Below are 14,375 nucleotides of genomic sequence, written 5' to 3'. Positions count from 1 at the left end.
ACGATAAAGTGAAGGCGCAATGAAGAAGTCAAACAAGTCACTTAGCTACTGCTATGCAAAACCCCTTGGCAAATAGAAGTAGACCTACATAGTAGTCTCGCTTTGTCTACATGGGCACAGTTTTTGCATTTTCTTCACTTCTTGCCCAAGAGCCAGACTGACTTAGGACTTTAACTTGGCGCCCGCCTGTGCACTTAGATTTAGAGATAGATTTGCGGCAAGAAGTCATTTATAAGAGAAGTAAAAAAATCTTTTCACCCGACACCCAAAGATGTCTATTTACATATGCCTAAAGAGGAAGTTGTGAAAAGTTCACCAACTGAGATATGGTAATGACAAGGAAGTTTTAGAAAATTATAGGTATCAGAAGTTGGTAAAAATTCGTAGCTTCTGCTATTTTCGTTTGCAATTTTTTGTATGGTAATTAATTAGGCAATGGAGGAAGTCCACGTGATATGTGCAGGGTACTGAAACGAGAGTGCCTAAGACATAAATAATATTTACAAAACTCGTGAGAGAAACGGTTAAGAGAGCTTTACAAATCAGGAATTTAATAATGCGTTAGATAACCTGAGTCGGCATTTAAAAACTCTTATAATTAGCTTTTCCTAATGAAAACATTTTTGTAAACAAAATCAAATATATATGCGTACAGTAGATTATTCGCGAGTTTTCCGGTACAAAAACAAAATACTCACAACTAAGAGAAGATCGTGTCAAAGAGAAAAGATCTCGAAAATGCTCAGATATTCTTCCGCCGGAATAGTCCCCAAACAGTTGCATTTTGAACGAGGATCGTGTCGGATGTTGATCGCTCCGTGTTTTTCGGTTCTTCAGGGGGAATTCTTGTGCCAAGCCAAAAGGCAGTGAAATAAATCTTGTATGTGATCCAAAAATAACGCCAGAAAATATCTGCAAAAGGGGGACAAAAACAGAGCGCGTGCCAAGTGCTCGAGTGAAAATGTTTACGCGCAGAAGAGGCTCCAAAGTTAATCAGTTCGAAGAAGTAAAGTCGTCGCACTGTGATTTATTTTAGGTGTGGTGCAATCGTTAGTGAATGAAAAATAATCGAAAAGTTTTCGATTTATTTGTGCATAACCGCAGAAAGTGACAAACGAAAACATAGTCCTTGCCAAAATCGTTTTGCGCATCTTTCGGGCAGATCAAAGATAAAACAAATCAAGCGCAAATTGGTAATGCAAAAATGTTCAATTTTACAACGCGCATAATTATCGGAAATGCAATGGCAAAGGCAAATAGCTCGTGAAAATACATATTCGAACGAAATAATGTTGTCCTCATATACGAAGTACCACCGCTATTTGGGTTAATTAAAAATTGAATCGAAGCGATGGATAATATGCAAAATAATATATACAAAAAAAGTGAAATAACTTCTTGTGGAGCTCATGAAATATCCCCTATAAGAAATGCGAAAGTGCGAAACAGAGAAAATATTCTGATGTTCAGTGATGTGTGACGTTCGTAAAAATTTCAACACATGTATAAGCAACGTTAATAATAGCAAACAAATATAATCCGTATATTTTTGCAGATTATCCGCTAATACAAATTTTGAGGTGTTTATTAAATTCGAATTCGGGTGCTCCCAATTGCAAAAAAGCTTTTTGGGCTTTAAACACAAGGCTCATTCAAGTTTACTCGGTGTTAAATACAAACAAAATCCCTTTTCATTGCACAAAACAATAGTGTAAACAAATTAAACTAAATTGCTTGTGTTTCGAGTAACCGAATTATTTAAAAATAAACATTACACTTAGTTGCCGCGATAGTTCGCCACGCCCACCGCCCACTTGTGTGTTTTGGCGAGGGGGACCAAAAATAAATCGCATAATTCGAAATAGTTCGGCACGATCTTCTGCATTTGGCTTGGGGTTTGTTGAACTTTTTGCCGCGGTTTTGCATTGCCAGCTTCCAAATCTGTTTTCTGCAAGTCGGCTAAAATTGGTTTCCACTAATTTGTTGTTGGCGCTCATATTTTATAGTTTCCATTTCATATGGCGCGTCAAAAGTGACAGCTTTCAATGCGTCGACATTTCTGTGCTAATTATGCAAATTTCTCCTGTGTCCGTCAGCGTACAACGTTGTACAATGTTATTTTTCCGGAGGTTAAGGGTGCTTAACTCATGGGACCCCAGCTACGTGGCCCTTCTGCCATCATTTGCATCACAAAAGCGCTGGAGCAACTCTCACTGGGATTTATCACCGCTAGTGGAATATAAATTATGACAGTGTCACAGCTGTTCGGAAACTATGTCGAGGTGTTGCGACATTGACTATGCGGTCATACGGCTTTCGCTCCAATTTGAAGTTATTCGAGCAGTCAGCACACTTCAATTGACCCACAAATTGCTCCCTCTTCCCATCCAAATAAGAGACTTTAACAGGGCAAGAAAAGCATTCCGCGAATTGTTTTGACCGGGCCAAGTGGACCGGCGGAAAATAAGTGACTTCGCGACAGAGTAATCCAAATCAAATCAAATCGCTTTGCCCAAGCTCCAATTGCAATTTTCCTCTCTCGCTGATTTTCCCATTTTCCAGCTTGTTTCCATTCGGTGCGTCTCCTTTCGCCAGCTGCCAACTGCCAAGTTTGTCTTGTGATTTCTCTTTTATTTTAGAGAATTCCTCTATTTATTTATTTTTGCCTTTGGTGACGACATTTCGAGGAGTGCACGGACAATGAATGCAGCGAAATTCCGTGAATATTTCCGCTCATTCGTTTTTATTTTTAAGCACTTGCTGTTTATTTTTAACGCTGTGCGTTTTGTTTAAATTTGCATTGCCACTGTGTTCTATCCTCCGTCTGTATTTATTTTTTATTACTTCCATTTCCACAGGCGAGTATGGCTGGCTCCTGCAGTTTTGGCTTTCGTTTTTTGAAATTTGCATTTAATGGCCACCGACAGCTGTCTTAATTTACTTTCACTTAGTGGAACGCTAAACCCACAGATTGCCAAGAAAACATCACAGAAATAGCATTGATTTCTATTTTGTTTGCTTCTAAAAATACTATACAAATTGCTATAGCGAGCTGGCCCAAAAGCAACATTCGCTTATGTCGACTCAATTAGCTCGCGATCGAGTTGGTAAACTGCCTGCAGCAAACTCCCTTTTCATTGACATTTATTTATTCCGGAGAAACAAACACAGGGCAGTAAAAAATCGGACAGAAAATAAAATAAATATGAAAATCATTTGTTTGCCACTCACTGGCTCTGATATTCTCATGACAATTTTTCTATCATTCAGATAGGAATACCTTTAGAATCGCAACAAATTTTTTACATAAAAGGAATTTCTTCTAAATTTATAGCTGTATTTTTTATTAAAATGTAGTTTTTAGTATATATTAAAATATAGAGAACAGTAGATCGGCGCTCAAAAGGGCGTTTACTTTTCGTCTAGTGCCTTTTCCTTCAATATTTTTGTACACTTTTATTTTTCCTCATTCTACTTAGTTTGTTGTTATTGTGGAAAATGCTTTTAGAGTGTCGGTGCGTTGCGATTATTTTGATATATACTTTTGAATACACAAAGAGTCCCCACCCTCTGTCACACATTTTAGGTACGCACACACATGTGCCGCCCATGTGCCTCCCCCTTCCTACGCCACTGCGCTTTTCTTAGCACGCTCGTAAAAAAACATTTAAATTCCTTAGCGTTTTTAGATTTTGCGTTTGTTTTAGTTTTATAGCGAAATTAGCTCACTTCGCTGGCGTGTCGACATAAATCGAGATGGAAAGAAACAGAGAAACCTAATTGAATTTTCATTGGTATTTCTGCTTTTATGATTAATCGTCATGGGAAATCTTTCGCTGAACTGGCTTTTCCATTCCATTTATTCTGAATGCTCTTTGTTTACGTTACGCAAATGTGAAACTACACGGCACTAAATTCTGAAAAGCATTCGGAGCTCGTTTTCCACATGTCAGGATTCTTGAAAGACGGACGTTTGTTCGACGCCTCGTATTTGTATACAAATTTCCATTTAATGGCAACTCTTATCAAGTTTATGACAAAAAGCGTAGGAACTTGCTTTTGTTTCATTTCCGTTCACTCCGATTGAAACGATTTGACAAAGTCCAAAGTCTTAAAGCATTCATAACTAATGGGCCACTATAAATAAATGAACTTTACCATTCCCATTCCCATTCCATGGATGAGTCCTAAAATAATATTTGAAATTTTGAAAATGAACAGCACATCGATTTTCTGACACACAAGAAATGGCATGTCAATTGGAAAATGCAGAGTCACTGAGAAGTGAGCTATGACTCAATCAGAATGGCCTCTCTACCCAATTTAGCTTGGATATTTATTAATTTTCCCTTTTTAAAAAAACTTTAATTGTATATGTTGATATGTTGGCGTTTCTCTAAGTGAGAAACTGAAATTAAAAAAATAATGGAATTGTCGAGCTGCTTCAACTTACTTAATGTTTCTCACCAACATTTTCTTGGTGTTTTTCTTTTCGCTTACAAAAAAGGACGAAACTTTTGGTGCAAATGAAATTAAATACAGAAAGGAGCTGGACAAAGAAGCAGGCCAAAAACAGCGAGTAAATAAACTGTCGAAACTATTAAAGGCGCTCAAAGAGAATCCATGTAAATACAGCGTCCAGAAAATGTGAGCAATTTGGTTTCACGCAACAAAGAAGGAAAACAGGAAACAGTTGGGGAAAAGAACAATTAACCAAACAGGAAAAGCCAGCACGAGCGGAATGTAAAAAGTTTGGACCGAGTGGGCAGTGCAAGACCGAAATTAATATCAAAATATCACAAAAGGCAGCAGGAAAAGCAGCAGTCCAGGTCCCGAAGGCGGAGAACAAAGCCATGAAGTTTCGTTTGGCAGCATTTTGGCTATTTCTGCTGACAGTTGGCGGCAATCACAAGCTATTAAGCCACGTTCCCCCAATGGGCGTGGCAGCCGAAAAGCAGCCGTTGCACAAAGGAAATGAGCTGGAAAACGCAATGAAGTTGCGTGAAACCCCGAAGCAATCGCGGGTTATCGGGGACATCACGACGACAATTCAGCCGGACTCGGATCCGGGACGATCAATTGGCCATCAGACGGTTCGACGTGCCAAGGCCCCGCCGCCCAGCTTGGAGCTGCATTTCAGGGAGAGTCTGAACAAGCTTTTCGCCGGTGATGAAACTAACCACGTGGACCAAACCAATGCCACTGGCAACACGGTTGCCACGGTCGCAGCTTTGGCCACCGATGAAGGCCGCGGCGAACACGAGCCAACGACCACTCATCACCCGGAAAGGCGACACGTGGTCCCCGATAAGCTGCAGTACACCCAGGAGATCCATGTGAAGCAGGGCCGGCTCATGGGCATCACGCGTCGCTTCCAGGTGACCAGCGGACTGCGCCAGGTTGACCAGTTCCTGGGGCTTCCCTACGCGGAGGCGCCCACCGGAAATCGGCGCTTCATGCCACCGGGTGAGTGTAGAAAACTTTCCTCATAGTCTTTAATTTTATTTTGAAGCCAGAGATTTCTACATATCTCTTATGTTAAGTCACTTTGAACTAGAACAGTTTCGGCGGTTCTCAGTATTTGGCAGTTTTTTACACACAAACTATAAATTTAAAGCGAGTCAGAATGCTCATTTTGACATTGACAGCAAAATGTTTATTTTCAATATTCTCTGTTAATGGAGAAGGATTTCTGCAATTTATTTGCATACACCAAGTCGTCAAAATGGGATCACACTTTTTAGAGTGCTATAAATATGTAATTCAATAAAAGTGAGTACATATAATTGAAATGGGCAATATTCCTAATATAAATAGTGATATCTGTTCTTAAACCAAACCTGCTGGCTGGGAGTACAACCTTTTTAATTCCAGTTGCCCGACCCGCCGCAGGCACGCAGAACTATTTGTGACCGCAAATATGATGGCAAATTGCCACTTTGCAGCACCAACAGGCAAACCCGAAAACCTCAAAGTCCCCAAAAGCCCCAGAACCCAAATAGGAGTTCTTCGGAAGGAGCCAGCACTCCTCGAACAACCGACCATGCCACAGCATCCGGTTGGTCCTGGAAACGCTGCTGGGGCACTTAGAATTTAGCCTGCAATTTAAGCAATTATCGTTGAAGCTGGCCCGGCATTAGGCTTTCAGGACTTGACATGTGCCCTCTCTAACACCGATCTGGCAGGATGTTGGTTCTGAAAGCACGTCCCTGTGTGTGTGTGGGCTTCCTGTCTCGGATGGCTATTATTATTGCAGCTTGTTTTTACAAGGATTGCAATGTAAGTCCCAGCCGTCCCCTCCTCTTCGCTCTTTTATTTTGCCATATGCTTGGCGATTATGTTTCGGACATTGTACATGAATATTTTGCTTGTTTAATTAAGAGTGAAAATTGCTGGTATTATATATATTTAAAGTTGTTTATCCAAACATGAGATTTGAGGCCGCCAAGCTGCCAACACTTCACCCAACTTTGGGCCTGCATCCCGCTGTTCTGGGCATAAACAGGCCGCAGCTTCAACTGTTGCCACCACAACTTCCTCCTTTTCACTTGGTTCTCCGGTTTCACTATGCACCAAGAATATATTTCACATGGCAAAGACATTGTTGATTTATTATCTACCACTCTAAGCTGTGTGGGTAAATAAGTAGACATTGGGCCAAATGATTGAATAGCACACGGAACTAAACTCTGAAGCTGGTAAATTAGTAAAAAAAAGTTGAAGACCAAACAATCGAAGATTATGTTTTCAGTGTAGGCCTTGGTCCTTTGAATTGCATTACGTGAAGACAATAAATTAACACGCCCCGGAGGCTGTCGAAAGTGTTGGCCGCGATTTGCGTGTCAGATGGGCTGCTGCTGTAGTAGTTTCCAGTTGCAGTTTCCAGAGGCAGTTTTCAGTTATCAGCATTCAGCTTTCAGTTTCCAGTTTGCACTTCGCCGTTTGTCGCGCTGAGTTTATTGAGCACTTCAGCGCCGTGCACTCAATCCGAGAGGACAGCAGCGCCACACAGCAGCAACATATATGTATGTATGTATGTATGTAGTTGCACCGCAGCAACATCAACAGCAGCGGCAACAACAGGAGCCGGAGACGGGTGGCGAGGGGGTATTTGTCAGGGGAAGTTGTTGCGAGTGTGCCATGACAAACAGGCTGTCGCTGATACAACTTGCCTTGAAATTCGCCCCGCAAATATAAGCCAATGCAAATATGCTCACGCTGCGTATGCGTAATGTGTAGAGAGCCTGTCAAAGCAGAGGACATTCAAACCCGTACGCAAACAGAGTTCTGTGCGTTTGTGTGATAGATTTTGTTTGTGCGCGACAACCAAACAAATACACATCGTTTTCGATTCAGCTCTTCGTTTCCCATTTCGGCCACATCTTTCAGGAGCCTTTCCTTTTGCCTGGTGCCATATTTATTAATAACAAAATGCAAATAATGCTCACATCCGCATATTGAATCCGCGTTCGGAGGTTGCTCTTTTCGTCGCATTTTTATGAGCTCAATAAAGCGACGAAATGAAATTTGTCCGTTTCGAATGTGGCAAAGTGTAAATGTTGCTTATTTTTTCTGGGTCGCCGAGCCAGAAACGAAGTTGGAATTGGCATTGATTTTCTACCCTTTTTGAAGAGTATAAATGTTGAAGCTAAATCGTTGATTTTTGAAGTCGTAATATTATTTAAACATGATTGGGATAATTAATCATAAATGGGTTTTGCTAAGTGGTTTCAAAGTTCTAATATAGCTTTTTAAAATGTAGTTATCACTTTTGTTTATACTCGTTACTTGTAGTGTAAAATGGTATACTAGATTTGCTGAAAAGTATGTAACAGGTAAAAGAAAGCGTTTCCGATCATCTAAACTATATATGATCGTGTCAGTGCTGATGCTTATTTTTTCATGTTTTAAAATGATGGCATGTATATTTGTCTGACCTAAATCAATTGTCGCAACCATAAGCTAAGCTAATATCTTTATTGAATTGGTTCGAACTTATAGTAATGTTTTCAGTGCCAGCTGTAGTTGCTATTGAAGCCACTCACTTTGCGTGAGCCACGGCATTTGCATATCGATCGCATCTAAATAGCCGCAAAACAATCTGAAGCCGTAACAATGCGGTGTCAAAATTTGTAAGCGATTGCCCACCGAGATGGATTGCCCTCATCCGCACTTGCTTGTCCACCAGCATCCCCTAAACCGCAGGAATTTGGATTTGGAATCGGAAGCAGAGACCAGAGACCAGAATCCGAACTAACTTGACCAAATCGTGGTTGTCCACTCACCGACGATTCTCCGCATCTGCGAGCACGGTTTGACGTTAACTGCAACACCAAACCGTAACCGCAGTCAACTTGGCCACGAATCGGATCCAGACAGGACCAAATACGGAGCACCAAGGGTCCTTTGGTCTCCGATGGCACTTGTGTGCAGGATGTGCGAGCTCTGTGGTGTGAAGGCAGTGTCTGTGTTTGCTTGTTTATGGCGTTTTCAAGTGCCTGTTGACCGTGTTACATAAATACGGAATTGACTTTTTGGCCACAGCGTTTCGCAAGCAATCGAATGACTGTGAAACAGAGAGGAGAAAAAGCGAAATGTGTTTGGCCAATATGGGTTAGGATGTCATTCGGAATGCCCTCTTTCTTAGTTCTCTGTTGGGGGATATTGAAGACTTAAAGATTTGTGTAACGTTCGCTAAAAATGTAATTCCTAAAGTCGTTGTGAAAAGCTTCTACATTTCTTGAAGTAATAAAAATACTTTTTTAAAGTCTAAGAAAGGATTTTCGATTCGGTGAAACGAGTTTCATTGTATCCATGTAAGCAAAGGATGGAACTGTAAAAGAAATATATTTCTTTTTACACTGGCTTAAAGTCTTGTGATACTGTTATTCGTAAACTATGATCTACTAATAGAATGACCCAGTAATGTGATTTTTGCTTTTCTCTATGGTTTTAGGTGCCCCTCTGCCCTGGCAGGGCTTGAAGATAGCGCGGCATCTTCCGCCCGTGTGTCCGCAGAAGCTACCTGACCTCTCGCCCCTCGGCAGTGAAAATATGTCCCGGGCTCGTCACAAACACCTGAGTCGCCTGCTTCCTTACTTGCGGACGGAGAGCGAGGACTGCTTGTATCTCAATCTGTATGTGCCACATGAAGGTAGGTCCACCATATGTTGTACTGGTAAAATGTACTTGATGTGCTTAAACATTGTGCGTAACTGCAGGTAGCATATCATGTTAATATGCAGTTCTGTTTAATTTGTATTTAATTTTATTGGATCCCATAGAGCCTCAAAGCACACCCAAGCAATATGCGGTGCTGGTTTATCTGCACGGCGAGTCCTTCGAGTGGAACAGTGGCAATGCCTACGATGGCTCCGTCTTGTCCAGCTATGGAGAGGTGATTGTGGTCACCGTCAACTACCGACTGGGAGTGTTGGGTGAGTCCCTTCCGGAATTTTCCCTTCGAACTGAACTGATTTTGTGGTTGGCCACTTACAGGATTCTTGCGGCCGAGCATCGATGCCCATAATATAGCGAACTACGCCCTGCTCGACCAGATTGCGGCGTTACACTGGATCAAGGAAAACATCGAAGCCTTCGGCGGGGACAATTCGCGTGTCACTTTAATGGGACACAGTACGGGGGCGGCGTGTGTCAATTACCTAATGGTATCGCCGGTGGCCTCAGGTGAGTCGAGTGGAGTGTATTACGACTGGCATAATTCGATGAGAACATATTGTCCTCCCTTCCACCGCAGGCCTCTTCCACAGAGCCATCCTCATGTCCGGATCCGCGATGTCCGACTGGGCCGCCAGCAATCAGTCCCTGCAATTGACCATGCAAATCGCCCATGCCCTCGAATGTCCGCTCAACGAGCACGTGGAGGCTGAGGACGACGATGTCCTGCTCGATTGTTTACGCCATCGTCGGTGAGTAGTCCTCGACCAATTGAATTATTTAGCCGCGCCAACAACCGCATCAGCGATATGCGGACCGTTATAAACAGCCCTAATGACGGCTAATGCCTTTCAATGGTTTACACAAAAAGAAATGAGTTCGAAGACATCAGTCAAAAAGAGAAAAAATGTAGTAAACTACTTTCAATAGTGGCATTCTTTTGAAACAATGAACATCGTCTTTTGAATGTGATACATTTGTCGTTTGGCACTTCAGTTTGTTTTCAAATTCGAAAGCGATTTACCTATTTTCGCTCAGTGCTTACTGTGGCGAGTCCGAATGCGCCTACTTCATTTGCACTGGCATCTTCATTTGAATAGTGTTTTGTGTTCTTTGATTCAATTCGTCAGGCCAACAGTATTGGGCGGCTTTGTGACCTGCCTAATGATTCGTTAAATTTACGAGCTTGCAGCACCGTGGTGTCAATGAGGCGTAAAGGCCTTTAGGCTCAACTTCCCCATCAAACTTTGCGTATAGGACCTCGACTAATCAGGAGTAATAAGGAGTGACGATGGCTTCAAATTTGTGTGGCGATTACCAGGAACAGAAGAACTGTAAAAGGGAAACATCAATTTCGAAGCTGATTGATAATAGGGATTCAATTGAGACACTTTATAATTGCTTAATTGCTTTAGTATTTGACTGAATTACTATTAATTTACGAATGAATTTTCTGCTACTTTCGCAGTATCAATTCCATTACTTATTCATTGCACGCTTTTCAGCAGCTTATCCTACCAGTATGGCAGTGTCCCTGTCCATTAAAGCATGAGCTTTAAAACGCTTAAAAATAAACACGACTTAAAAGCACTCTTTTTTTATCAGAATTTAATGCATGTGTGGGGTTTTCTGCGCTTGTGTGGAAGGAAGTTCATTTGTATGCGCAGCGAGCACACAAGAGCGAACTAAAAAACAATTTGCATACAAAATAAAAAAAGGCGCGTGTAACTAAATATGTAAAACTAAATCAACAACGGCACAATAATAGTAATTATGTTAATTACGCTAGCACACACTCATCCACAAACTTCCAGCCATTCGAATGCATTCCGCTAACAAACACTATGAGCCACCAGTCGGTTTTATCCGAGTGTGTGTGAGTCTTTGAAAACTTCCTGCTTGTCTTCTTGTTCTTAATACAAGTTGGCAGGAACTTGAAAACCCAAGCCAGGAATTTGGCTGATGTAAATTGTACATTCTATTAGTTGGCATACGGCCTTTTTAGGCTATACTGGGGGAATAAGAACGAAGCATAAAAAGGACAATACTAGAAGACACAATTTTAAAAATTGTAAATGATTAATTATAAATTATGGAAAATATTTTGAATAAAAGTACTCAATCAGAATTTCTTATGACCGTTCAAAAAGTAGGAATACCCAACTAAAGGGTTAGTTTCGAAATGTTTTAATGAATGAGCTAAGCCTCGGTTTGATCCTGGGAATTGCTGCCTCGTGTGGCAGCTTACTTACATTACTGAGGAAGGAGCGAGTGAATGAGTGAGTGAGTAGAGGTTTAGTAGCATGTGTGCCAGCCAGAGCGAGTGTTAAATGAATGCAATGAATTATGCATGAATTACTGAGCAAATGTCCTCATCTCTTTTACTGCAAAGGCACACAATTCACATACACACAACCATACCCACACCCACACCCACAGCCACTGAAACACAAACAGGTAACAACTACTTATACAATCAAACGGGGAGTCACAGTCGCATTTGTTTAACCCACTCTCACAAACAGGCATAAGTCTTTGTCTCCGACCTTAGGCTTCCTAAATATTTAATAGAACCTCTGCCCGAATCCTGCCCATTGATTTGAATGTGTGCTTTTCCAACTTGTTAATTTATTCAAATTATTTACCTATTTTCGCAGCCAAATGTGTTTGCCTGCCTGTGATCTTTGTTTACTCATGGCCGAGCTTACATAAACTATGGCCTAAAATGCGTATTTGAATGCCTTAGATTCTGATTTGCCACTTGGCGTCAAAAAGAGCAAGTCATTCCATTAGATTGCACTCTGTGAAAGAACTTTGTAAAGCTAACTATTGTTTGTTGACTTGGTAACCATTAGATTCGCTTGCTCCTACAAAATCAAAGTGAAAAATTCAAGGTCTAGACAGTTCAATATAAGTGCAACAACTTGGCCTCATCACGTATACGCTGGTAACAAAGTACAAGTCGAGCGCCGTCACACTGACAAAATAAAAGGAAATGCCTATTAAAAATTCATTAAATGAAAAGCGAGCAGATACGAACAGCTTAAGCAGGAACAGAAACTGAAACTACAGCCGTACTAGATGCAGGGCTAAACTGGGGCATAATAAATGTTCGGTTTGCCTGCACCAGACTCGCTGCAAACGAGTGTGTGTGTGTATTTCCAGTAGCTACATGCAGCCTTAAGGACATCATCAATCTTCGTTTCTGCCACCAGCACACTGACAAATTGTGCATTTCGTTTTCAGTATCCAGTTTGCAGTATCTATATTTGTGCCACCACACACAAAATATATAGAGAGAAATCGCACATATTGTGTGTCTAACGAGTTAATCGCAGTTGCAGCTCAACTTGTGACAGTTTTGCACCAGCAGAGCTAATATGAAGCAACAACAGGAGGCGATAAACTCCCACCCATAAGAAAATCATAAATCACACGGTTCCATGGCGAACAACTTCGCAGCAGCAACTTTGACGATGAAGTGGTCTCTTCAAGACCCCGCATCAGGGGGCACAACTCACTCTCCCGGGCTGCCAAAACTGTTTTAGCTTCTACAAATTGTCAAAGTCAGAGAAAAACACAAGCTCACGTAGCTGTGGCCGTGCGGTGCAGACTTCAGTCCTAAACTTGGCCATGTGCCGATAGCCAGGTCCCAGAATGACCACATAAGCCAGGACCATGTGCTGCAGAACTTTGCCTGCACTAGGAAAACTGAAATTCATTCGTGTAATTCATAGAATATATTTTAAGCAGTATAATTTAGTATTACCAAGAGAGTGTTGGTTTTTTAAGGATTTTTTTAGGAACGCATAAACTTGTATATCCAAATTTATAAATCCTAATAGGCAAATAAAATCTATTTTAATAAATGAGTACACAAAACTATATCTTTTGATTATGTGTATATACAACATTACCTACATACTCGTACATACATTTTTTTAATTTTACCTAACAAAAAAATAACTGTAAACTGTCATTTTTGGAAAGTGCCTTCAAGCTTAACTTCTTTAAAGAGCGGGGAAGCTTTATTTGGTCTCGAAAGTGTTTGATGGCATTGCATCGATTGCTGCAGTCAGCTCTTGGCTTAAATGGATTACGATAATGTCCCTCTTCAATGGGATTCGAAGGTGTTGAGTGAATTAACACACACATCCACCGACAGATGGAAATTTTCGGTATTTTTTCGGGCTTAGCATGTGAATGAGTGCCAGGCATCCAGGCATGCTTGGCATCGCTTCCAATTGAATTTCTCCCCAGATCTGCTTTTACTCGGGTTTTATTCAAGCGTGGAGAACGGAATGATTAAGAGAGCCTGGGGTTTTAATTCAGCCGCATTGCCAGAATCATTGCCGAAAGGTGGTCCAAATATTATGACTGTGCAAACTGGGGACAGTCACTTGTTCCATTCGGTCCAAGGTTACTCCGAGTTGAACTGAGCTGAGCATGCAGATTGTCCATTTGAATTTCTACTCCGAGCACTTCCACCTCAGCTGGCTGGTTCATTTCTGGTCTGCATTTTCCAGATAACAATTGTCCAAATCGGGCAGCCAAAATATTCGAGAATTCTCTTTTCCTCCCCGGATTGTTGTGGCTATATTTTTTGTCGATTTTGTCGGTCCTTTTCTTAATTTGTGCCAATTTCTGTGCCATCGACACTTCTTCAGTTGGAGCTCTGGCATGTGGATTTTTATGCAAACCATGCCAGAAATTGCACCCAACTGAACCATTTTGCCACTGCAATTTTGTATCAATACGTGGGTGCGGTGGGTTGGCCCAAACGAAGGCCAAACGAGCCAGCCAAGCGGGTAAAAAGAGCAAAAAGCGTAAATATTGCAGCGAACGGAAATGCTTTGCAGTACGAGCAACTTCAGACCAGAAATCGCAGGAGCATTTGGTATGTGAGCTGATTGTATTTCATATCCACGTGGCATTTTTAGGTCGAAAAAAGGTTGGGTTTCCCTGTTTGTATTGGCAATACCCACACATACATAAATACGGGTGTAAATCCGTACGAGTATGTGCGTGGGAATTGGTTTGCATTGCCGCTCTATTATGGCTTTGAATGGGTAAAAATACTTTTCGAAAAAATACCATAACTACAGGAAGTAACACAAGAGCCAGTGATAAGAGCACACAAGTTGATGGAAGGCGTTTTGTTATTTGGAAAACAAAATTTGAATAAGTGAAAATGGAAA

At 41.3% G+C, this 14,375-nt stretch overlaps 1 protein-coding gene across 6 annotated transcripts in view; it reads left to right on the top strand.

Annotated features, from left to right (window-relative positions):
• Nucleotides 1–787: 787 nt before the first annotated feature.
• Nucleotides 788–14,375, top strand: part of LOC120454386 (neuroligin-4, X-linked) — a 36,439-nt gene continuing 22,851 nt past the window's right edge. Inside the window, exons 1-6 of one of the 6 annotated variants that reach the window (XM_039639629.1) lie at nucleotides 788–880; nucleotides 4,508–5,466; nucleotides 8,957–9,154; nucleotides 9,285–9,437; nucleotides 9,499–9,687; nucleotides 9,758–9,929. In XM_039639629.1, the coding sequence (XP_039495563.1) occupies nucleotides 4,854–5,466; nucleotides 8,957–9,154; nucleotides 9,285–9,437; nucleotides 9,499–9,687; nucleotides 9,758–9,929 (1,325 nt within the window). In that variant the 5' untranslated portion in view covers nucleotides 788–880; nucleotides 4,508–4,853. Of the gene's footprint in view, nucleotides 1,037–1,561; nucleotides 1,581–4,507; nucleotides 5,467–5,703; nucleotides 5,773–8,956; nucleotides 9,155–9,284; nucleotides 9,438–9,498; nucleotides 9,688–9,757; nucleotides 9,930–14,375 lie in introns of those variants that run through there. The other 5 variants (XM_039639630.1, XM_039639632.2, XM_044006449.1 and 2 more) reach the window with 5 other exon arrangements.

The sequence above is a fragment of the Drosophila santomea genome, chromosome 3R (assembly GCF_016746245.2).
Source record: "Drosophila santomea strain STO CAGO 1482 chromosome 3R, Prin_Dsan_1.1, whole genome shotgun sequence".
NCBI classification, from domain to species: Eukaryota; Metazoa; Arthropoda; class Insecta; order Diptera; family Drosophilidae; genus Drosophila; species Drosophila santomea.
This window is presented reverse-complemented; position numbering and strand designations above follow the sequence as displayed.